The 24068-nt window shown below is 37.8% G+C and overlaps 4 protein-coding genes across 6 annotated transcripts; 2 read left to right on the forward strand and 2 right to left on the reverse strand.

The window, feature by feature from the left end:
- The first annotated feature begins 703 nt into the window (after positions 1 to 703).
- On the forward strand, positions 704 to 2719 carry LOC140785654 (uncharacterized). Its single transcript, XM_073133600.1, has 3 exons — positions 704 to 1183; positions 1275 to 1730; positions 2263 to 2719. The coding sequence occupies exons 1-3, from the start codon at positions 862 to 864 to the stop codon at positions 2484 to 2486; spliced, it is 1002 nt and encodes a 333-aa protein (XP_072989701.1). The 5' UTR covers positions 704 to 861; the 3' UTR covers positions 2487 to 2719.
- Positions 2720 to 3549: 830 nt separating this feature from the next.
- Positions 3550 to 7136, reverse strand: LOC140786639 (glucomannan 4-beta-mannosyltransferase 1-like). 2 transcript variants are annotated; one of them, XM_073135219.1, is made up of 10 exons: positions 6978 to 7136; positions 6563 to 6900; positions 6350 to 6448; positions 5749 to 6001; positions 5546 to 5656; positions 5212 to 5348; positions 4900 to 5013; positions 4603 to 4802; positions 4290 to 4484; positions 3550 to 4188 (listed from the first exon to the last, which is right to left on the reverse strand). In XM_073135219.1, the coding sequence occupies exons 1-10, from the start codon at positions 6991 to 6993 to the stop codon at positions 4023 to 4025; spliced, it is 1629 nt and encodes a 542-aa protein (XP_072991320.1). In that variant the 5' UTR covers positions 6994 to 7136; the 3' UTR covers positions 3550 to 4022. The 2 variants fall into 2 exon arrangements, with proteins under 2 accessions (XP_072991320.1, XP_072991321.1); XM_073135220.1 differs by lacking the exons at positions 6350 to 6448; positions 6563 to 6900; positions 6978 to 7136 and adding an exon at positions 6122 to 6169.
- Positions 7137 to 10775: 3639 nt separating this feature from the next.
- LOC140785959 (granule-bound starch synthase 2, chloroplastic/amyloplastic-like) lies at positions 10776 to 19017 on the reverse strand. The gene is made up of 8 exons (XM_073134109.1): positions 18551 to 19017; positions 16243 to 16759; positions 15957 to 16021; positions 15702 to 15779; positions 15518 to 15628; positions 15293 to 15337; positions 13448 to 13621; positions 10776 to 11997 (listed from the first exon to the last, which is right to left on the reverse strand). Exons 1-8 carry the CDS (start codon positions 18857 to 18859, stop codon positions 11041 to 11043), a joined length of 2256 nt encoding a protein of 751 aa, XP_072990210.1. The 5' UTR covers positions 18860 to 19017; the 3' UTR covers positions 10776 to 11040.
- Positions 19018 to 21525: 2508 nt separating this feature from the next.
- Positions 21526 to 23835, forward strand: LOC140785621 (malate dehydrogenase, chloroplastic-like). 2 transcript variants are annotated; one of them, XM_073133556.1, is made up of 2 exons: positions 21526 to 21685; positions 22452 to 23835. In XM_073133556.1, the coding sequence occupies exon 2, from the start codon at positions 22454 to 22456 to the stop codon at positions 23675 to 23677; it is 1224 nt and encodes a 407-aa protein (XP_072989657.1). In that variant the 5' UTR covers positions 21526 to 21685; positions 22452 to 22453; the 3' UTR covers positions 23678 to 23835. The 2 variants fall into 2 exon arrangements, with proteins under 2 accessions (XP_072989657.1, XP_072989658.1); XM_073133557.1 differs by having other exon boundaries at positions 21543 to 21685; positions 22402 to 23835.
- Positions 23836 to 24068: the final 233 nt, after the last annotated feature.

Genomic DNA, 24068 nt, shown 5'->3' on the forward strand with positions numbered 1-24068 from the left:
TAGACTAATCATCTGAGCTACTAGTCTTGTTAGCATTGAACAGTGAACCATTGAATGCTGCCTCCTTGGGCAGGTTAGGCCTCTAAAGCAACCTTCCATGTGAACTGTGAAGGCATTCAGTCATAGGGCACTATTGACAATTACATAACAAGTGGAAGAAGGTGGCTCGTTAAGGAGTGTCGTATGCTCATTTGGTAGTATGAATTATGCTAGAGAGCAAGAGGGATGTGTCACCAGGGACAGAGCCACGGGCAGCGATGCAGGCCTGGTACAATCCTCTCATGTAGAAGCTTGTGGAGAGTTGTACAATGGTGTACATTTCTTGGCTCTTTGTGGTGGGTTTGAATTGAGATGAGAGGCTTTGAGAGAGGAAATAAGTTGTGAGAGTATGATTTAATGAAGTCCATTTTGGTAGCTTAATCTGTTTGGGACTTCTTTAAGATTCAACTTCAATGTATACCACCGACAATGTAACTGTAAGACAGAGAAATCTTTCAAAAATAAAATAAATGAAAACTACTATAATAGTTGAAGTTAGTCTACTAATCATCTGGGACGCGAGAGAGAGAGAGAGAGAGGGAGAGAGAGAGAGATAAGAGTGCAATATTGCAGTTTTCTTTGGCAAGATAAAAAAAATGGATTTCTTCTCACATCCCACACATGTGGTAGGATAAAGACTACACGTGTGGATGAGAGTTAAAGCAGTGAAAGCTTTGACATCTGGGTCAGAATTCAGAAGACATTAGCGGTGATTTGAGATAGGGAGAGTGTGTAGCCGTGTGGGTTTCTGTTAAAGCAACCACTTTGGCCTTTCTAGTTTTGCTCCCTGTCCTCTTCCTCCCACCTACTTTATCTCTCTTGATGGCAGCTGATCACCGAGGCTTAACAAGCTACTCTTCTTCTTCCTCCTCGTCTTCCTTTGGTGTGCTGGATGAGATGGGCTCTCTCTCCATCAATCCACCTTCTCTTAAGCCAACTAGTCTTGGAGAGAACCAAGACAATGGCATTGTATTAGAAGATAGCCTAGATGGTGACAACTCCAATGGTGGAGTAATGGGTCAGTCAAAGCTTTGCTCCAGAGGCCATTGGAGGCCAGCAGAAGACTCGAAGCTCAAAGAACTAGTATCTCTCTATGGCCCCCAGAACTGGAATCTTATAGCAGAGAAACTTGAGGGAAGATCAGGTGAGTATTTTGGTTAATTTTTTTTTCCTTCCTTTCTTTGCCTTTTCTACTTGCCACTTGGGTGTTACAACATTGGGAGTTTTGGTTCAAGGGAAGAGCTGCAGGCTAAGATGGTTCAACCAACTAGACCCAAGGATCAACAGAAGGGCTTTTAGTGAGGAGGAAGAGGAGAAGCTAATGGCTGCTCATAGGTTGTATGGGAATAAGTGGGCCATGATTGCAAGGCTCTTCCCAGGTAGAACAGACAATGCTGTGAAGAACCATTGGCATGTGATCATGGCTAGGAAATTTAGGGAGCATTCCAATGCTTTTAGGAGGAGGAAGCTGAACCAAGCTGTGCAGAAGAGATTGAAAGAAGCTGCAACAGTCACACCAACTGCAACAAGTTCATGTGGTTTTAGTTGCAACTCATGGCATTCTTTCCCATTTCCTGCTGCATTTGATGGCTCCTTTGGATCAATTAACCATACGGGTTATTGTGGAGGGGATTCAGCATCAGCTTACAGTGGGCCCTCTGCCGGACAAACATCCTTTAATTTAATTTCTGGTATGTTTTTGAACTGTTATTAGTACGGTATTACTACTACTACGACTACTACTTATATATCACTACTTGTACTGCCCACTAATTTTTGTGTTGATGGTGGCATAAGGGATTTGGGCTTAATTATTCCTTCTTTGTACTTCTTCCCTGATGGAGATCTTTGCTCTATGGTTTCTCACAAAAAGGAAAACAAACATAAAGAAAGATGCTTGCTGCATGGTCACTTCACTGCTGGTCCTGCTGTTGCTCTTTTGAATTATTTTAACTGACATTAGCTCCAGTGTACTCATTTTATTCTTCTTCTCTTGCGAATAGCTAACTAGGTATTAATGATCTCAGTAAGTGGTTGGTAAACTTATCCCCCCTGAAAACTAGATCTTGACAGGCATGAAAGCAAAACAAGATTGGGGATTTTTTTTATAACATGCAAAGCTAACAAAAGAAGTAGCCTTAAATTCCTTTTATTTTTGTATTTTCTTTATGATTTCTTACCATGGATCACATATTTACATTGCTTGTTTTGGAACAATTGCAGGCACCAATGCACATGAGTCCTTCATTGGCCCATACAACCACCTACCTTTCATATTGGCAATGCAAGCATCAAGACATAAATACTCCTCAGAATCCAGAGACTCAGTAGCATCAAGGGTGTCAGTCAAAGAGTCAGCTACAGTTGAAGAGAATAGAGAGAGCATCCATCTTGAAGGCACCATCTCACCAACTTACATAGACTTCCTTGGTGTAGGAGCCACATGAAAGGCCAGGGAAGAAGCCCAGGCAAATCTTTTGAACAGAATATTGAATGCAGTAGGCTAGGATTTCTTGAGATGCATGGGGTTAGGAGATCCATCAAGAGTTACTCCTGCATTGCCTTTACACCCGGCCCCTCTTGGTTGCAAACAAACATAGATGAGAAAGAAAGTAGCCATGTAAAGGACTGGAAATTTGAGAAAGGAAGTAGCCATGTAAAGGACTAGAAATTATTCTCCCTTTGTTTCTTTCTCTGTTTGTTTTCTGCACTACCATATTGTCACTCAGTATAGAGATGTGTAGATTATTTCCTATGAATCCATGGGGGGGGGTTTACTCTTATACAACTTACCATATGAGAGAAGTTGCTGTCTTGCAACTAGTTTAGCAGTTTGACATTCTAGTAAATAAGCCAGAGATGGTTACCCAAAGTTTTAACTCCTATGTTATGTTTAGGAGCCATAATCCTAATTAAACAATGATCATAGCCAACTGGGGTTAGATATATAAAAATGAGAATCTAAGATTTAGCTTAAAAGAGTGGGACAATGGAGTACTACTGTACTATCCCTAGAATAGAGGTTGGACTTCCCATAGATAGATTCCCTCCTCTCTTTTTGAGCAGCTAATTGACATGCATTTCTGGCCAAATGTGAAGAACTGTATTGCTGATCAACTGTAAGGGATCATGGCAGGATGGCAAGAAGCCTGCAACTTTTGGTTTGTACCCTTGAAGGGATCAGGATTGGGATCTTATGCGTGCATAATAAACTTAAGACATTCACACATAACCCAATCTCATACAATATCATGCCATGAATTGTCTAGTTAAGTTTATGAACTAGTAAGTAGCTGTCAGACTAGGTGCCCATGCTTCTTTTTTTGGGTGGGGGGTCACAGGTCACTTTATCTTCAAAAAAAAGTGGACCCTCCTTTTGTTCTATCAGTACAAACTGGAACTAATTGTTGATAAATGGTACTTCAGTTTGGTATAATTTATGTGCCAAGTTTTTAAGTTTGCAAAAAGAACACAACTTTTGTTTGAAACCTCACAATGCTCAAAACCATATGCTAAAACCAAAGTATAATTATATAACAGAATGAAGAAAATAAGACAATCTACATACATATATTATTACTTTTCTCACAACTTTCTCATCACAAACTGAAAATAAGACAATACATAGCAAAAAATTCCTATTGTAAATACGTCCAGGTGTTTACAGCAATAATGAGCTTGTAGTTATCAAGACCCAGGCCTCATGTCCTCTTGTTTATTGCATTGCCAACTTTGTTTCTCCTCTTGTTCCTCAATTGAGCTATTATCCCTGTTGTTTCTTTAGAGAACTCAACTCCCCTTCTCATATATAGTACTCCTCTAAGCACAAGTTGAAGTATTCTCTTCTGTATGAAGTAACTTGATCTTACCTTACTGCTTATAAGACATCAACAATCTCATGGTGTGACAGGTGATTGAAGGCGCAAAAAAGAATTGTATAAATATGAAAGAATCAAATAGGTAGGCATAAGCCCAAATGTCCTCTACTTGTCACTGGGGATGATGGTTCCAACATAGCCAAATCCAATGATAAAGAAGGCAATAGATTGAGGGAAGAAGTAAATGAAATAGTAATCTTTCAAGCACATGAAGTCATAGCATGAACAGATCATGAGGTATAAACCAATCACAAGCTCCAGCATATGAAATCTGGTAGATAAGAGAAAAGAAAAAGTATAATCAAATTAACACACTATTGCCTACATCTCAAAAGAAAAATAAAAGAGAGAGAAAGAATTTGATTGACTTACTTCTGCCAAAATTTGAACCGAAACTTCTTTTTGACACTAAGAGTTGGTTTTGTCTTTAACATATCTCCCAATTTCTCTGTAACAACCCACTCATTTACTCTCCCTGCTTCGAAAAGACCAATAAATACAGCTTTGCATCGGTGCAGGGACATGACGTTCTCAAATAAGACCCAGAAGATTATTAGATGAAATGACCTATGAAGGAGAAATGATAACATCATAAGTTAGAAAGACATGTTGAAAATACAACTGAAACAAGTCATATTTTCTCTGATATGAAAGACTTTTAACAAGAACATTTGAAAATTTGAACCTTGGGGTTCCAACTGCATTGAGAAGTGTAATTGTTGTTGGAACATAAACTACACCCCATTTGGGAATTCCAGTTTCAGGAAAGAAAACTGATAAGGGGATCACCACACAGTAGAAAAGGAAGGTGACAAAATGCGAAATAATTCTTCGTGCGAAAAAGAAGTGGTAGATCACATAGAATTTCTTCCACATTGATACTTTCTGCATTGAAGAGAGAGATAAACCAAGTCTCATACTTATGTGATTCAGAACTTGAATGTTTACATGCAGCATTTCATTAACAAGTTACAATACTGACCTCCGCCTTTGCAATATCCCAGAACATCTTTCGAAATAGATTTGCTGGCCCACATGACCAACGATGTTGTTGATACCGATAAGCATTAAAGGTACTTGGCAATTCACTTTTGACCTAGAAGCCAGAAATTTACTATTACGAATGGAAGTGGTGTATGATCTTTGCAACAATAACAGCAACCACATTATGAAAATCATAGAGAGTACTATCATCCTGAATAACAGAAATTACGTCCATGATAAACTACTATGTTTAGGTATGAACTTATGACCACCTATCTAATAGTTCGAGCAAAGAAACGAAAAGATCCACCTTGATGTCACCAACATATACAAATTTCCATCCTCCAAGACCTGCTCTGACTGCTAAATCCATGTCTTCAACTGTTGTTCTATCTTTCCAACCCCCAGCGTCATATATAGCTCGGATTCTCCATACTCCAGCAGTACCTACATGAGAACCAGAACTACATCCTTTGAAACCGTTTTCTTTTCTCCTTTGGAAAGTTTTAAGTCTCAAGACTCTCAGTGAAGCATAGTTACAAACAGGATAAGTACATCCTTTGAATATTGAAACCCATTATTGTGAATTTTGATGCTAAACTAAATCCTAATAAAAATAACTTGCCCTTCGAGAAGAGATTTACCATTGTAGCCAAAGAATGCACAAGATGTAGACCCTGATTCCTGCTCCACCTTGAAGTGGTAATCCATTGACATCTCCTGCATTCTTGTCATCAAGCATTCAGAGGCATTCACTGCACCACCATTCAGAGAGACACATACAGCTTTGACTTAGTCTGGCATTCAAATGACTTCTGTAACGGATAAATTGCAAATGTATACATACCAAATTTCCAACGAGCTTGAACTAGTGCAATATCTGAATTATGGACAAGAAAAGGGACGGTTGTCATGAGGAAATCCGGCGCCGGTTGGAAGTCGGCGTCGAACATGGAAATAAATTCGCATTCGTCCACATAACTATGCTTCATTCCTTCTTTCAGAGCACCTGCTTTATAACCATTCCGATTACTCCTCGTCTCATATCGTATGTTCTTCCCCTTGTTGAACCATTTCGTGCACTCTGCCTTCACTAATTCCTGAAGACACAAATAAAATTAGATAAATTTGAAAATAATCAAGAATAGGAGGTCGGATTTGGAACTTTTGTCGCTCTACTATTTAATATCCTCGGTGAATTTTTTTTCAAATTTTCATACCCGACAAAGTAAAAATATTCTATAAAAATGATTGGATCCGTGATCTAAGGGAACATGCCAACATGCACCGTTTACGGCTTACAGCTGCGTTCATAACTCCGCAGCCAGCCGACCGCAGGAACTTCCTGCAGTCAGGTCTACAGACAATCCGCTGAAGGATTCGACATGCTTTCTCTCACACTAAAACTAGTCGTAATCAAATTAAACGGAAAATTAACAAGATGTCACCTTGATGGCCGGATCAGTTGAATCGTCGAGCACTTGAATAATTATCCGGTCGCCGGGCCATTGTAGGTTGCACGCCGCGCCGATCGAAAGCTGATATACCTGCCCATTGCCATTGCCATTGCTCTATTAATCTCAGAACTCGGTAATAAAGGGGGGAGAGAGAGAGAGGGAGAGAGAGAGAGGGAGAGAGAGGTTACCAATCTAATTACATACCTCTTTCTCATTGTACATTGGAATCTGAACTAGTACCATAGGATAAGCTAAAGAGCCAATCTCCTCATCCTCGACAATTGGGTCACACTTGTACACCCTTTGGGGCCTCCTCCGGAAGACCTTGGCGTAGAGGCTTATGATCCCCATGCTTCCTTTCTCAAACAGCACCATGGTCGACATGATCAAGCACAACACGATGCACAGCTTCACGAATGGGACTACAACTAGCAACCTGAACTGCCACCATATCGCGCCCATCTGGTCCGGCAGGCGACCGGCGGCGAAGGCGAAGTCGTAGACTTGCGCAACCCATAGCATGAGACTTTGAGAAGAACGAGCTGCATTGCCAATAAAGACTTGGGTTTAGTACCAGAAAAAAGGAGAGAAAAGAGAGAGCTAAAGGGTGGAGTTGTACATAGTGTATCTTCCATTTCGAAAGCAAACACTACTAGGATGGAGAGATAGTCGTTTGTAGCAATGGTTAGAAGAAGTCAAAACAAGATGAGGGAATTCAGAAATGGGGATGTATGAATGACAGTAAGATTGGGCCAGGAGCAATGTAGAGTAGTGTAGTAGTAGGCCACTCAGCCCCCACTCTCCTTTTATACCATTATACCATTACACCATTAATCATGACTAATTAACTTTATAAATAACTCGGAGGGCATGCAAATGATACGAGATCTGAGAATAATGTGAGAAAAGCTAGTTTTCTATAACCCTGTCCCTCCACATGGGATTGATACTCTTTGATTGAATCCAGAAACAAACAAGTTGACAGCAATGTAAAATTCTTAGCTTCATATATATACTCTCTCAATTGTGTTTACTTTCTGGAACTCTTTCTTTTAAATTGCCCAAGTAGTACATGTGCTCCATGTACTAGTTACCTCCTCTAAGATTTAGAAGCCGAAATTTAGTTGAAAAAACTTAAGAAAGGATCTACCTCATAACCATGCATGCACACACTGAAGGAATAAAAGACATAAGTGAAGGAGAGTGTGAAGTATATGAAATCAAAATGTAATTAATTGAAAGATGTGAATATAAACCTATGTAGTAAGAGTTTCTTTTTGTTGAACAAGTGGTCTGATCTGTGAGTGGAGGGAAGCATCAAGGCATGTGATCAACCAATTAACTCATGATATTGTCTAGATTTGGAATTAAAAAAAAAAAAAAGAACTTGTGACACACGAGAAAAAAAAATCAGCTTATTCATCAATAATCTTTTGGCTGCTAGAAAGTAACACGATTTGTTCGTACATCATTTAATTATATCAAACAACCGAACCAAAATTGAGGAGCCCACACCACATTCAATACCATCAAACTTAAGTAAGATAGTAAGTATGACCCAAAGGTTTCAAACCATGTGCTTAATTGGTTGTGAAGGTAAAATAATTATAATAATAATATAAAAGGTTGATAAATAAGTAAATGACTTATATTTCTTTGGGTTAATTATATTTGACTCCTATAAACTCTCTAAATTATCTAATTACAGTACTAAGTCCCCTCTGTTAGAAAAGGATAAAAAAAAGCTTTAACCTCCTCCCCTTGTTTTTCATAACTCAAATACTTTATCTCTTGTACAATTTTTCTTTACTAAATTAGTCTCAATATCTATGACTAAAATAAAACTTTATGTCCCACTTAACAGAGCCCCGTCTAAATTACTAAAATGGCTCTGTTATATTTGTTAGATAAACTTACCGGAGAGAATAGTAATTTATATATTTTAGTGATTTATTATAGTTGATGTAAAGAGATATTTTGATAATTTGGTAAGCTCTATAATTTGGACGAAAATTCTAACTATTTCACTTTAGTAATAAGGACTGATTTAGTATAAAAAGTTATATAACAGAGTAAACGGTTTTAGACATCATTACAGAAGGGTAAAGTATATTTAATCGTAGCTAGAGAAAGAAAATAAGATATTGAATAACTAATTTGATGGATAAAAATAGCTTTACTTTCTCCTCCTCTCTCCTATTAGAAGTAGATTTTTTATATAATTAGAGAAGTTGATTTAAAGTTTAATATTTGGAGAAGTTAATATAGAGGCTACTAAAGGAGAAAATAGAAGGAAGATGACAATATTTTTGTCTATTTATTTAGTTAGACAAAATTTTAACTTTATTTTAATCATAATTTCTAATGAAATATTAACAGTAAATAGTTTAGAGAAGAAGTGATTTAGTAAATCTTCTAGCTATAATAAGTGAGCTCACAAGCTAGTCCCATAATAAACTCGGATCATGTTTCCTACTAGAAATAATATAATTCCAGGTATGTTATCTACCATTCACGGCAAGAAGAAGACTGGATCTTGAGTAAACTTGATTAGTTAAATAGTGAGATGTATTAAACACCGCGAGCTGTCCTTAATCTTGGATCCCGAGGCAAAGAATTCAAATATTATATTAGCTACATTGCTTACCTGTTGGATCATCCGTAATGTATATAATAGCCACAACTTGAGAATAGAATATTACAAACCTTTCTTCAATTAACATCCAACTAGCAGATTCTTAGCAGCCTCAACTGCAGGAGCCTGTTACATAACAAGAGAGTTAGCAATTTCATCTTACAGGGAAGCTGCCAATTTGACTTGAGCTCCAGAAAATTCCAGCAATTGGGCCTTTAGGATATTTGCATCCATTCATTTGACTGCTTCTTATCCACCTTCTCTGCTCTTGAAGTAATCCATTGGATTCCAAAGTTTGAAACTGCTCATTGGGCAAAGGAGTTTGAGTAAAGTCTCAGGCATGTTTGTTGTTACTGCTCAATACAAAATGAGAACCTGTGTGGACCTGGTACTTTACTTCTTAGTTAATTTCTTATTAAGAAAAGCTCCTCTTAATGTCATATTAAGAAAATAATAATAAAAAAAAGACCACCTCACGTAGTAGTGTGTGCTTATAAGAAATATTCTGATTGAAATATTTCTGAGTATATAACTAGTGAACGAATCAGTGGGGGTGGGTTGCCAAAAACAACAAGAGATGTTCAAAATTCAACAGAACCATGGTGCAAAGTCTACCATCTACCTACTTCTCTGCCACATGTTGTAAATTTGACTTTTTCTTAAAAGAAAAACTAAGTAGGTCAAACATGATGACTCTTGAAGGTACACTAACCAGTTAATTGCATGTGCAATAAGAAGCAAGGTAGCTAAACTGGAGAGAACAACAAGGTGTGTAAATGTATGTTCTTGGACTAGTATGAATCTATGAATTCTCTCATTATTTGTTTCATAGAGATGCTGTAGTACCTGGAAAGAGTTTTAATTGGAGTCCATGATCAAATAAAGATGACTTTGGAGTCACATTTAGACACTATTGTGGAGTCTGGAGCAGGTGCATGGCTGTGAGGGAGTACAATAAAAGAGAATTTTACTTTTATCAACATAATGATACGGTTCCGAGAATCCAAAGATACTCTGTTTATAGATCTGCAACTTTATATATCCCTTGAGAAGAACTAAACATCTACGAACTTGCCCTCTCTCTCTTTCTCTCTGTGATCATATGAATTAAGGCCAATTAGGTGGAGAATGTGATATACTGATCAAATCCATCTGTTTGCTTTTGTGTAGTTTGTTGATGTTGCATAGGATCTCCGGCAAGTCTCATGAGTATTCCGACGAAAGCCATTGACTACAGCTCCTCTATGTTGATTGTGATGGAATCTCTTAACATCACTTGACTTTGCTACAGCCTAGTACTTGCACAATTAATATCATTATTGATTAACTTAAGAATAATTCATCATTTAGACACGTGATAAGAAGTTTGGAGAGGTTGCAGACAAAATAACATCAACAGCAACCATCGGAATAGCATAATTGATGACTTTTCAGAGAACTGCACCTGTACATTAGCCTTTGTCTGAGATCATTAGAATCTTTTATGGCTGACAGCATGCTTGATTGGACTAGCATTTGCCAATAACATCATTATTGATGTACACATTTTATTTAGTGACATGAGTCTAGAACTTGTCTTCTTGCTCTTTCTGTTATAAACCTTCTGCAGCAGCGGATCCTATGAAGGTTGATTGATTAGAAGCATACACTTTGTTCTTGATGTGGTATCAGTATAAGAGGTTTCAAAGATACACCTCCAATATATATTAGAATGGTAAGTCTATCTTCACCAGAAGGTTCAGTGAATATCTGAACACATCTATTGCACTTCCATCAGAAAGCTTTTACGAAGAACTACTTGCATTAATAAAAGCTAGAAATATAGGGTACACAGACCTCAGTTTTCAGCAATTGTTTCCTCCTTCCTCTGTACAGAATGTGCAGGGCAAAAATGGAAAAAAGAGAAACAATTTACATGTTACAGCATGAGCCAAAAAAATTTCATCTATTTGCATACTGCCGCATATCTGAAACTATGATCTCACATATAGACCATTATCATCACCTCTCGACAGATCTCAATTAACACACATGTGATGGAGAAGAATCACCATTGGTACTTGGCTGCAACGAGGACATCCTCGTATTGCTGAGCAGCATTATCCCAGCTAAGATCTTGCGTCATCCCTCTTGTTTGAAGACCCTTCCAACTGTCCTTGTAATTCCAGTATGTATTCAAGCAGTTACTCAATGCATGGATCAGCTTTCCTGCCTCTGCCCTGTCGAAGGTCCAACCAAGACCAGACTCCTTGAAAGGATCAAATTGAGTCACTGTATCTCTAAGGCCCCCAACAGCATGCACCACTGGAATGGTTCCATACATCATTGCGTAAAGCTGGTTCAATCCGCATGGCTCAAACCTCGAAGGCATCATGACGATGTCGGCACCTGCTGTAATTCTATGTGCCATCTTTACTGAAAATGCAACCTTTGCTCTAACTTTGTCCCTGTGTTGACTCTCAAAGTTCCTCAGTAAATTCTCAAGGTCTTGCCTCCCCGTGCCTAACATGACTACTTGAACATCATGACTGACAATCCAAGGCATGGCCTCGGCAATGAGATCGACACCTTTCTGGTGGTCTAACCTTCCAATGAATGCAATGATGGGTACATTATCACGAACAGGCAGACCAACCTCTCGCTGCAAAGCAGCCTTACATACTGGCTTACCCATCTCTAAAGTATCTAGAGAATAATTTGTGTATCCATCGGATTTAAGGTGCACATCAAATTTGGGGCTCCACTCCTTTGCATCAATGCCGTTTACAATACCTTGAAACTTCCAGTTACTTTCATTTATAATTTCATGTAGGCCCCAACCACCTTCTGATGTTTTCAGCTCCCATGCATAACCATGGCTAACAGTAACCACTCGGTCGGCAGTCTTCAGGCCAGCAGCAAAAATATTGAGGTGTTCACCTCCGACGGGGTCATACAATTTGAAAAGGTCCAAGTAGTGATCTGGCAACCCCACAAATTTGAAGTCATCTACAGGACCACGACCCTAGAAGAGAAAGATGAATCAATCAAGAAAACAAAAATTTATATAAATGTGAAACAATGCCAATATATAGCATTTTCCTCTTTTTTTGGGGGGGTGGGGATAAGGTTACCATTTATAGTTCCAAGCCATGTGGAAATGGAACTCTGTTATAAGTTGCTACTCATTTTATTAGCTTGAGCATTTATACTATGCTAGCTATCACAAAATTAGGCAAAGGGCTTGTTAACGAGAGAAGCACATGTTTAAGTAGGAGTGCCAGAAAAAAGGAAGAAAAAAAGTCCAAAAATTTGAATGGAAGTTATAGAACTAAAGATAATGAGAGAAAAGAGAATAACATGAACTGAACTCACTTTAACCAGAAATTTGGCAATTAAATATACTCAGCCAGTAAATCATAAGCTTTTCCCCTTCATTATAGCCACGTAGATCATAACTTATGATGGGAGTTGAAACTATGTCAAGGGGCAATGTCTCTAAATATCAATCTTTTCAGGATGCTAATTACTATTTATGTGACCAAGTACTAAGAATGATTCTTATTCAGTCAACAGAGAACTCATTATTCAATTGCCAAGACTGATTGATATTCTGAGACCTCATTAGGTCTGAGACTGCTGACAAGCATAGAGCAAATAAAACAGTGTTTACACGAGTGCAAGATTACTCTATCAATCGATCGTATAGGATAACATTCTTTAAGTTTATCTGCTAAGATATGTGGATGCTATTGAAGAATGCTTACTGCTAAAAGAAAATGCTTACTGCTAGATAGAGTCACAGCCTCACAAGCAAGATTTGTTGCCTAATGGCATACAGGAAAGTGATATCCATTAGGAAATATGTTATCTTCCCTGTTTAGTCAAAGAGATGAAGCAGATCTTGGTTTTCCAAAATGGATTAGTATAATCAACGATGCATCAGTATTTTAATCTGTTGGCCAGTTGAATTGAGACATTAGGAGACAGCTTGTCTTGGCCAAGTTAAACTTAAGAGACCCGTAAGGCAATATGGAGATATTATGACCAAAATATATGGGTTAGGATACATGAACCTTTCAATTCTGCACAATCCAGGTCATGCCATCTGTTAATGAGGACCCTCCTGTCTACTCTTTAAAACAACAGAACTAATTCAGAACTAAGCTTTTGGCTACTCTTTAAGTTTTCTTGTCAGTGTTTAAGATACATTCAGAAAATCAGTTAAAATATTCATTACAGTTTGAATGATCTATTTCAGGCCAAATTCTAATTTTATAATGAGCCATAAATCATTAGCATGCTCTTTTACAAGCAAAGCATAATATATAGGAATTAGACTTGGCTAAGCTCTGATGCTCATTATCAAGCAAAGAAAAAAGTGTCAATGATTGAGTGAAATCATTTGCTACCATAGTTCTTGAATTATGCATCTCCAGTTGAATTCATAAAGACCAACAGCTAAGAGGGCTAACCTGGTGGGCTATGTTGTGTATTACCAGAACAGACCGAGCATATTTCATCAAGCCATTGTCACGATAATATGCCTTCAGATAAACAGGCAAGAGAGCAGTATGCCAATCATTCGTGACGAAAGCCAAATTACCATCTCCATAACAGGAGCCACCACATGGAACATGCCAAGGAACCTGAAAGGACAAAAATGGCAATTACTGTTCCTGAATGTTGTGGTGAAAATGCTATATTCAATGCAATTAACCAACAGACATTTGACCATCCATATACCCTTTTTGTGAGACAGATGGTCAGAAAACTATAAAAGAGAGTGAATGTTGAAACAACACCCTACTTTGTGACCACTGAGGACTATTCCTCAACAAGATAATTTGTTAAAAACCTCTGAATGTCCACATAGAGAAGTCCAATACCAAAGATAATCGATCCAAAAGGAACAATAAAGGTATTTGTCAATGATGCAAAATAAATTAATGACGAAAACCAAGTGAAATACTACAGAATATAAAATTCTTCTCATGGTCACAGTATCATGGCAAAATCAGGATAGAGGAAAAGAAAATGAAGAATCTTGTTAATTGGGCATAGGCTCTGGAGGTATTCCCCTATAACTAATTCAAAATGGAGGTTTGTGCCCCTCAGAAAATTACATTCTTTTCCTTTTCATTTTGTAGGGTAAAAGAACATAAACAATTGGTCCCAAATTGGCAATCTTACAACAAGGTTATACTAGATATCTCTGAGACAATATACAGTCATTTGAGCACCAACACAGTAGTCTGAAAGGCAGTATATAATAGAGACAAGCTATAGGGATACACCATGTACCCCATAAGCAGTTCCAAATTTAAATGGGCTGCACGTGGGCAGCCTATGTTTCAAGCTATAGGGATACTAGAGATCTCTGCACAGTTTCAAGCTACCATGTATGTGATTATGCCATCAGAAGAAAAGCTTGACATGCTGATCCAGAAAGGACTTAATGAATTCAAGCGGGTTCAGGCATGCTTCTTGTGATGTTTAGACTGTCTGAGATAAAGGCACCTTTGGAATGAAAGTAAAGTGAATTAAGTAGTCACTATTATTCAAAATACTGTAACTAGACCACATAAATAACTAACAGGTAACAAGGTTCTTCCTTCCCTTGGCTCATTCTAATGGGGATCTAGATGGTCAAAAGTCAAAATATAATATAGGGTAATAAACTAAGTAGATGCTCATGATACAGATTAGAAGACATTTAGGGATATTATCTGTTATTTCTGAAGAGTCCCAAAAGAGTGAAAGAAGGATACTTTAGAGTTTAGAGATTCAGGCAGCAGTTAATTTTATAGAATAAAAAACTGCAGAAAATAAGTATGAAGTATGAACTGAAGATTGCTTATAATAACTCACTTCAATTAAAGAAAAAAGTACCCAACTTCGACAGGAAATTGTTTCAATGGAGAAACGCAAAAAAACATTTTTTTTTCTTTTGCTTCCTCTTATATTATTCATCTCATTTCCCTCTCAATACTTTATCCTCCATTCCTTTCAGTCATTTTGTCTAAATTCAGCCAGTATTTTCTCTAGTTTCATTGATAAAAAAAAAGTCAGATAAATTTTCAAAGTTCATGGAAGTGCAAAGTAGCAGTCTCTATTAGAGAGACTGCGTTGCCCCTGTAAATCCGCCTCTTAAAACTAATAGAAGTTGTCTTTATTGATGATTAGAGCAGAAATATGCATTTTCATTAACAGGACTGCATGAAATTTCTATAGCACACATTTTAGATATCCATGGAAGTTCCCCACTACATCTGAACATTTAAAAAGTGTACGACTTGTAAAGGTAAAAAAGAGAATACCTCTACAGCTGCCTTGCAGAACAAAATCATACGTTTTAAGATATCCTGCCAAAATATGACAAAAATTAATATTTATATGATAACTAGGAAACCTGAATACAGAATTACAGACCATCCACACAAAGGCAGTGTGATAAAACAGACAAAGCACGAAAATATGATGGGAAAAGTGTATCTTCATCAACTCTTTTATAAGTCTAAAGAAAATAGGCCCACAGAATTTACCACTCGGTTTCCCTCATATATACGATTCTCCCGGTGACGGAAGTCTGGACTATCCATAAAAACGAAATCCACACCGTCGATGTAAGCATGGAAATAAGTTACTTCCATATCCTGTCAGACAAAGTAAGGATGTTAATAGCCACACCAAAGCATTCTAGTGCATCACGACATATAATCGGCATACCTGCCCATGAACCTTGTAGTATTTGCGGACTCCTATATCTTGGGGTTCAGCATAGTTTCCATACCTTGGTGCCACAACCTAAAAATGCAATGAATAAAGCGCAATATGTAAAGTTACTACTGTTTATTACGTAGGTAATAAAATGAGAAATATTATTACTATAGGAACATATTGTTAATCTACTCTTTTTGAAGATCTAACAATACTATATGGAACAGCACGATTCTATAAATTAGTGAGGAAAAGAATGAATACCATGACCCTATGTCCTCTTCTGGCCAAAGCCTTCGGCAATGCTCCTGCAACATCTCCAAGCCCACCTACACAGCAATTATTGGTAATCATTATTAGTATTTTGAGAAATACACTCACTTCCTGTTGGAGCCAAAAGCTCAGCAAAGAGATGCACTAAGTATCAAACTCAGGAATCAAGTATCCAAGGAAGAAACATGACATTGCAAGTTAAGACCATATACACAGTTCTAGACATGTAGAATTGACACTACCTATGTATCTATGGAGTTGAATTAAATTGACTTGCCTGTTTTGGACCAAGGAGCACATTCTGCAGCAACTACTATGATGTTCATGACATTTGCCCCAGCCAAAGGAAGAGGAACCTCATTCTCTTCCCCAGGATTCACATCATCTTCGACATGTACACTATCCAATTTTGCTTCTACAAGATCTTCAGCATTCTCTTCTTTAGCACCATCAGATTCAGCTTCAAGATAAAATGGTGAGAGAATCTTCGTCGTCCCCAAACTGGGCTCTTCAGGTCTTCCAAAAGCATCTACTGCTGATTGTCTCACCTGAAATTCAACAGCTTCTACATTATCTTTTGGAGAACCTCCAAAGGAATTAACAAGTGGATTCTCAGATGTATCATCTTGAGCCAATTGGGAATAATTATTAGGAACGGTGCTGCTTTTGTACTTCCCATTTTGCTCTCCACTGCTTGGCTCCAAATTTTCCTTCTCAACATAAGAACTGGAATCATTTTCTTCCTTAGTTACGTCACTTCTGATTGATGAAACAATATTCTTTCTTTTTGCAATCTGCACCAGATTAAGTGGAAGAAAAACCAAAGATAAGAGTTAGATGACATCTGTAATAAGACCAACATGCCATGAGCAATTAGCAGCATAAAAATTATCATCAGGTGGAAACAATAAGTAAGTTTCTATATCCGGAAATAGAATTTAATATTACATGTCGTATCTAATAGGATTAACTAGTGACAAGGAATAGTGGCATAAAAATGTTATCAGATGGAAACATAGGCAAGTTAAAGTGTGATAAAACTCCTGCTAACATCAAGCAAGCATCTTTTTCCTAAATGAAATGAGCCAATAGTACTCAGAATCAAGAAAAAAGATGTTGGCATAATTCATGTCTGAAAGTCATTAACCTATGTCCTTAATGAATACAGCTGACAAGGATATGTTAAAGATGATGACTACCATTATAAAGAAAAAAGGAAGATGCTATAAAGCAGGCTTTATGTCCATTAAGTTTTTGTCCAAGTCATTCCTACTTAGATAATATCATCACTTTCAAAAATACAATGAGCATCAAACTTCACTAAGTTAGAAATTCATTTCTTAAAAAAAATCTTGTTGGTAAGGCATACTATTGCCAAATAAGGCCTTTATAATCTCACCCCAAGTTTCCTACAATTTCAAACTTCTATAAGATAGTGCATTCAACCTTAAAACTCCAAGAAACCAATAGGTGAAGCCACCCAAGCCCCGATAAGCGTCCACCTCAGCCTCTTATACCAGCTTCCTTATGTAGGATGCAAATAATTAATTATGAATTCTGGTGACCCAATATATTAATAGTTCACTAAAAACACATAATCAAATTCATAATACATTTTAGGCAGTCTTAATGCCCTATCTGACTCCAACATTATACTTAGTGGCTCATGTGTTTTGTGCCTAAGTCAATCTGATTAGGATCATTGAATGCATTGAGTTTTTCCTCATGAAGTTGAAAAGCTAGACCCACTAATAATGTCTTCTCAACAATCTACTTAGTCCTCTTTCCTAATTTTTCAAAGTAACCCAAACAAGAAATAATTTCCTAGACACATGGTTTTGCACAAGCTTTCACCAACATAGGTTTCAACAAAATATTCAATTAAAAGAATAGAAAATTCAAGACTTCCCAATTTCATATCCCAACAGGTAAAAAGTAAAGATCCTCACTTATTACCTCAAAGAATATATAAAGCTTTTCAAAATATATCCAATTCATAAGTATAAAATTTACGCTTCCCCAGTCCATAGAAAAGTACATATTAAGAATCACTATCTGTGAGTGAATTACATCATACTATTTCTGAACACAGAAATAGGTAAGTTTTCGTGCAAATAGTGGTGAGGAAGACCGCTCACCAAAGTAGCACGACTTCAAATCACTACACTGGCGATCACATTCAAATCGCCCTTACTGAGATTTATTAATCGGTAAACAATATTAAGTAAATAAATTCGATTTAAATTAAGACTCTACATGGTGCCATGTATTCAATCCATAGCTACTAAATAAACAATCTGCGTTTTACTAGGTTGCAAAAGGCTAGTTATGAATTCAATTTGAGCTGAGAGATGATAAATTTAACCTGAACAACATGTAGTCCTCAAAAGTTCTAGGAATTAAAGTGCCATCTCTGGCTGATCTAATAACAACATGTAATTCTGGATTGCTCAAATTTTCATGAACCTTTTGTTTCAACAAAATATAAGAAAACCCAACAAGACATTGCTGTGAAAATCCATCTTGAAAACCAACAAAGAAAAAGAAAAAAAAAAGAACAAAAGAAAAGAAAAGAAAAGGCGCACCTGTTGAAGTAGGTTACTGTGGATTGCAAGAATCTCATTGCTCTTATCAATCGTTGCCCGAAGAGCATCATCACCACCACCCGCACGACCAACACCCTCTCTCTCCTCCCCTTCCTCTTCAAAGCTACCACTTTTCCCAGTGGCTCGCAGACCCACCAAACTTTCACGCTTTCTGACTCTAAAAGACCTGGCTTTACCAACACTAAAACCATCACAATTCACTCGGAAATTTCTTCTGCCCCGCGAGACAGCAGAACTACCGAAATGGAACCCTCCGAAGAGGAAAGGAAGAGACCCAATGGAGGACATCTCTTCCTCCGTGGCTATTATAGAGAGAGAGAGAGAGAGTCTCAAAGAGAGGACGGATCACTAGGAGTAGAGGTTGGAGAGAATGCGAAGGAGGAGGAGGAGGAGGAGGAGGCAGGGGAGAATTGTGAAAATTTCCAATTATTTGACGGGGCCCCCAATGATGGATGTGTTATGTGTACGAGGGGAAGTGAGTGCGATGGCGCTGGAATGCTGGATTGGGTGCAGTACAGGTATATATATTAGTCTTGACTTTGTTGCTATGCCCTGCACCTAATACTAATACGCATGCACTGCACTGCACGCATACACTCTCGGAAATTTTTTATATCCAACTCTAACAATTCGTTTATATAAAAGATTCTTATAACCCACACTATTCATACGAACTCTCTTCGTCCGAGATACGTGTACGCCTTTGGCCGTCTCTTCCTCCTGAAATTTACGACGGTGACTGGAAAATGCGACAAAAACAAAGGAGAGAGATAGACAGAGACTAAGAGAGAGAAGCTCGATGATTAGTAGTACCAACCACACAAATATCAAGAGAAGAAAATGTTTAATAAATATTTCTGATGTCACCGACAATTTCCTTTGAGCACGTGGGGAATACAACATTTTCATGTATGTATATATATATATATATATATACGAAGAGACAGAGACAGAGACAGAGAGACGATTGCGACAAGTAGCTTCTGTCCTTAAGCTCCTCGATTTTGAACATCAGAGGCTCGACAAAAAATGTAGCCAGATTTGATGACACATCCTTATCAAGAAACACAGTTCAATAGCACCAGGGTTAAAGTTTTCCTGTGAAAATACTTTACAAGGGTAAGGGTGCACCCTCTTCCTTCAACCCTCAATAAATGGGTCTAAGATATGGGCCAACCACCCCTCTATGGATTGTGACTTCGCTCAAGTAGTTTGGTTCACTAGCCTTCTCAACTGTTAAGATAGAGAAAGGTTTTTCTACGTTCGAAGACTGGGTCATTAAGCTCAACAAAAAGCTCTCTGTGGAGAAAGTTGCTGCAGCGTGCTTTAGAATTGCTTGGGGAATATGGAAAGCTCACTGTGATACTATCTTCAGAGGTAGTATCATAAGTCCAACATCAATGGTCGCATGGGTCACAATAGGAGCCACAATATTCTTCATGAATTATGAATATAATAGTCTATGGACTTTTGAGGAAAAAAAAACCACAGCTCTTCTTCTCTGCTCTTCAAATAAGTGGCTACTAAAGTATTTTAAAATTTGAGCTTTAAACGACGCTAATATATACTCAAGTTTGATCCTTTCTTAATACCACCAAGTCGCTAATCGACAGCCGGTGTGGTGTATCTTGGATAATCACTAGATCTTATTTTATTATTATTATTTTGAAAATAGTCTGCAGACTAAATATTTATTTAATTCCTAAGTTACAATCTGAATATAGATAAAGGTGAATCATCCTATTCTCTATAAATATAATCTTGAATGATTATAGTGATAAGATTATGGATCATGGTATTATTACATCAATCCCGAAAGATATCTAATACCGTCACATACATCTTTTTAACTCACCTCTATCACTAATCCACTGTCTAATTGAATATCAACCTACATACTAAAATTTCAGAATGTCCAAGAGAAAAAAAAAACAATATAATAAGCATGCAAGAAAATGAAGCCTTCAGGCCTTATGAAATGTTTTTATAATTGCTTCCACTATCTCATGCATTGCTGAATTGCTTGCATAATAATAATAACTTAATTACTAATACTAGTCTTAATAAAACTTCTTGCACAACCATAATACCTAATGAGCGAAAGAGCTCTGTGCAAATACGTAAACAGAGCAAATCTAAGAGAGTTGAGTGCGTGAGAGAGGAGGAAAAACTACTGTGTGAACTGTGAAGTGAGTGAGAGGAGAGGAAAACAACTAAGTGTACAAGTAACGAAGAGTTATAAATCTAAGTAGATGTAAAACGCCATGGCTATTCATGAAGAACTAGAAGAATCATTCTGCCTCATGTACTATAAAAATATAAAATTATTATTGTAAAGATCAGAATATAATTCTTAGGTAATTTTACCTACATCTCGTTTCTTAAACTGATCTAAATTAGGTTTCGCCTTCTTCTTTCCTAAGCTAAAGATGTATCTTGCTATTGTAAATTAAGAGCTTACGACCTCCCATCAATATTATTTAACGGTAGATAGATAATTTTAATTTATTAGTTAATAAAATATAATATATTTCTCTATGGTATTTACTAACTACGTCTATAGTGTTATAAGCTTCGCAAAGTGATATTGAGTCAGAGTGCGTTAAAGCAAAATATAATTAAGCTAAAATAGTTTAAATAGTGTTGTATATAATTTTTGAGGCAGTAGTTTGGTTAAAAAGCTCACGGAATTAGCGGCCAAAAGAAGAGGCTTAAAAAAGAATATATATATATATATATATATATATATATATTTATTTATTTATTTATGTTGCATCCCTCCTGTCACCTGTCACGGCTCACGTGTCGATATAAACAAAGCAAAGACCACGGATGCTGAGAAAACCCACGAACAGGCAACGTGGCGTGTTAAGCACCGTTTATCTCTTGATGGCACGGACCCTTTCTTTGATCTACACCGTCTATTTAAGAGAGCCCCCACCGAGGCACCGACCGTCGATGTAAAATTGCGAAAAAGTCCTGCCACTTTTATCTATTTCTTTTTCTCTTACCTTCTAATTCCCACCTCTCCTCGCCGTCTCCGTCGCCCCTACTAGAAAGAGGAGGAGAGCGAAGGAACCGCATCCGAGTGGGCGAGTTCTATTTCGCAGTCAGGTACTCAGATTTTTCAATCTTTCCTTCTTGTTCCTGATCTGCTTCCTAAGAGCCGTTAATCGGATCTTTGCGTTTTTTTTCTTCTTCTTTTGACCTAGTTCTCTAGTAAGGATTCGTGCAGACTTTAGGGTTTGTTTTGATCTCGCATGTTGTTTACTAGATAGGAAGTTAATTTCAGTTGTGGGATTATGGAGATTTGATTCTTAGATTGGTAGAACGAGATTGATTTATTTCGTTCAGTTAGTGATTGCTCTAGTTTTGGATCTGCCGTGTGTTGATATCTTCTACGTGTTCATCTTTCCCTTTATTCATTCTTCCTTATACCGTTATACGCCTTATTTTTCTAATGTTCCTGTACTTTTCCATTTTTTACGCATTATGCTCTAGTTTTATGTGCAATATCTTTATCTCATTATTGAATTATAAAAGTCAAAGGTAACAAAAATTGTCTCTCTTTGGTACTTATTATCCATAAAAACAATTCCTTTAGTTTGATGCCTCGATATATAAGGACATTCTAGATTTAGCCGTAAACCTACTAATCACTTGATACACTCTTATACAACGGAATAAGCGGAGGCTACAATCGAACACTATCATGGAACATTTACCTTACTTTAAACAGCTACATGTGACCTGTTTATCGCCAGTTCTTCAGGCTTGGTGGGATAGACAGAACATTCATAGACTCTACATTTATTTTGCCTAAATCTCAGGTCTTATATCCTTCAGCATTTCATTTTTTTGTGTGAGATGGCATCGGCAGCAATGACAACTGTGTCCATCAGTTCAATTACCGCTCAGGCTGGCTGGAAAGCAAAATCTAAGCCTTTCGGATATAGCATTAGTACTCCGAAGTCCTTTATAAATTTTAGTGGTCTAAAGGCAGCATCATCAGTTGGAATTGAATCAGAGACGTCCTTTCTGGGCAAGGAAAGCAATGCTGCTATCAGGGCTTCATTTGTTCAAAGGGTTGAACCGAAGATGAGATTTGCATATCAAGTCCAACCTCAAGCATCAAGTTTCAAGGTGGCGATCCTTGGGGCTGCTGGTGGGATAGGGCAACCTTTAGGTCTTCTAGTCAAGATGTCTCCACTGGTTTCAACCTTGCATCTCTATGATATTGCAAATGTGAAAGGAGTTGCCGCTGATCTCAGCCACTGCAATACCCCCTCTCAAGTTCTGGATTTCACTGGACCATCAGAGTTAGGCAACTGCTTAAAAGGTGTTGATGTGGTTGTCATCCCTGCAGGGGTTCCAAGGAAGCCAGGCATGACTCGCGATGACCTCTTCAACATCAATGCCAACATTGTGAAGACACTTGTTGAGGCGGTTGCAGACAATTGCCCAGACGCCTTCATCCACATTATTAGCAATCCAGTCAATTCAACTGTGCCAATAGCTGCTGAAGTTCTGAAACAGAAGGGTGTCTATAATCCCAAGAAACTTTTTGGTGTGACAACTCTTGATGTTGTTAGAGCTAATACATTTGTTGCACAGAAGAAGAATCTTAAGCTCATTGATGTGGATGTGCCAGTTGTAGGCGGTCATGCTGGCATTACTATTTTACCATTGTTGTCAAGGACGAGGCCATCTGTGACCTTTACTGATGAAGAAGTTGAAGAGCTAACTGTGAGGATACAGAATGCAGGGACAGAAGTCGTGGAGGCAAAAGCTGGTGCTGGATCTGCAACGCTCTCAATGGCTTATGCTGCTGCAAGATTCGTTGAGTCATCTCTCCGAGCACTGGATGGAGATGCAGATGTCTATGAATGCTCTTTCGTTCAGTCTGAGCTGACTGAGCTACCTTTCTTTGCATCTAGAATTAAGCTTGGGAAGCACGGTGTTGAAGCTGTGATATCTGCTGACCTCCAGGGGCTGACGGAGTATGAAGCAAAAGCTCTTGAAGCATTGAAGCCTGAGTTGAAGGCCAGCATTGAAAAAGGTGTAGCATTCGTGCAGAAGCAGGCAACAGCTGCCGCGTCTGTTTGAGATGGATATGCCCTTTTCCTCATCAAACACTCATATGAGAAAGAATAAGAATGAGATGTTCCCAATGCTTTCAGTTTTGCAGCGAAGTTTTCTTTTCGCCTAGGAATATATGCTGTTGAAGAGAATGAACAAATAAATATGCCTGAGTTGTTGTGTTCTGTTGTTCTACTATAACTTTAGTGTTGCTAACAATTTATGGGTGGAAAAAGGAATTCCACCACGCGCCATCACCCTGCTTATGATTTATGCTTTTTTTACTTACTGCGATGCCTCCAATTATATTAAGATCTGCCTGTTTTGATTATGTGCATATTTTGTAGAGTGAATCAATTTATCTGTTATTTGTTCATCGACCTACAGATGCATCTCCTGTTACTAAATTTCGATATAT

The sequence above is a fragment of the Typha latifolia genome, chromosome 4 (assembly GCF_019914945.1).
Source record: "Typha latifolia isolate L0001 chromosome 4, TyphaL0001v2, whole genome shotgun sequence".
NCBI classification, from domain to species: domain Eukaryota; kingdom Viridiplantae; phylum Streptophyta; class Magnoliopsida; order Poales; family Typhaceae; genus Typha; species Typha latifolia.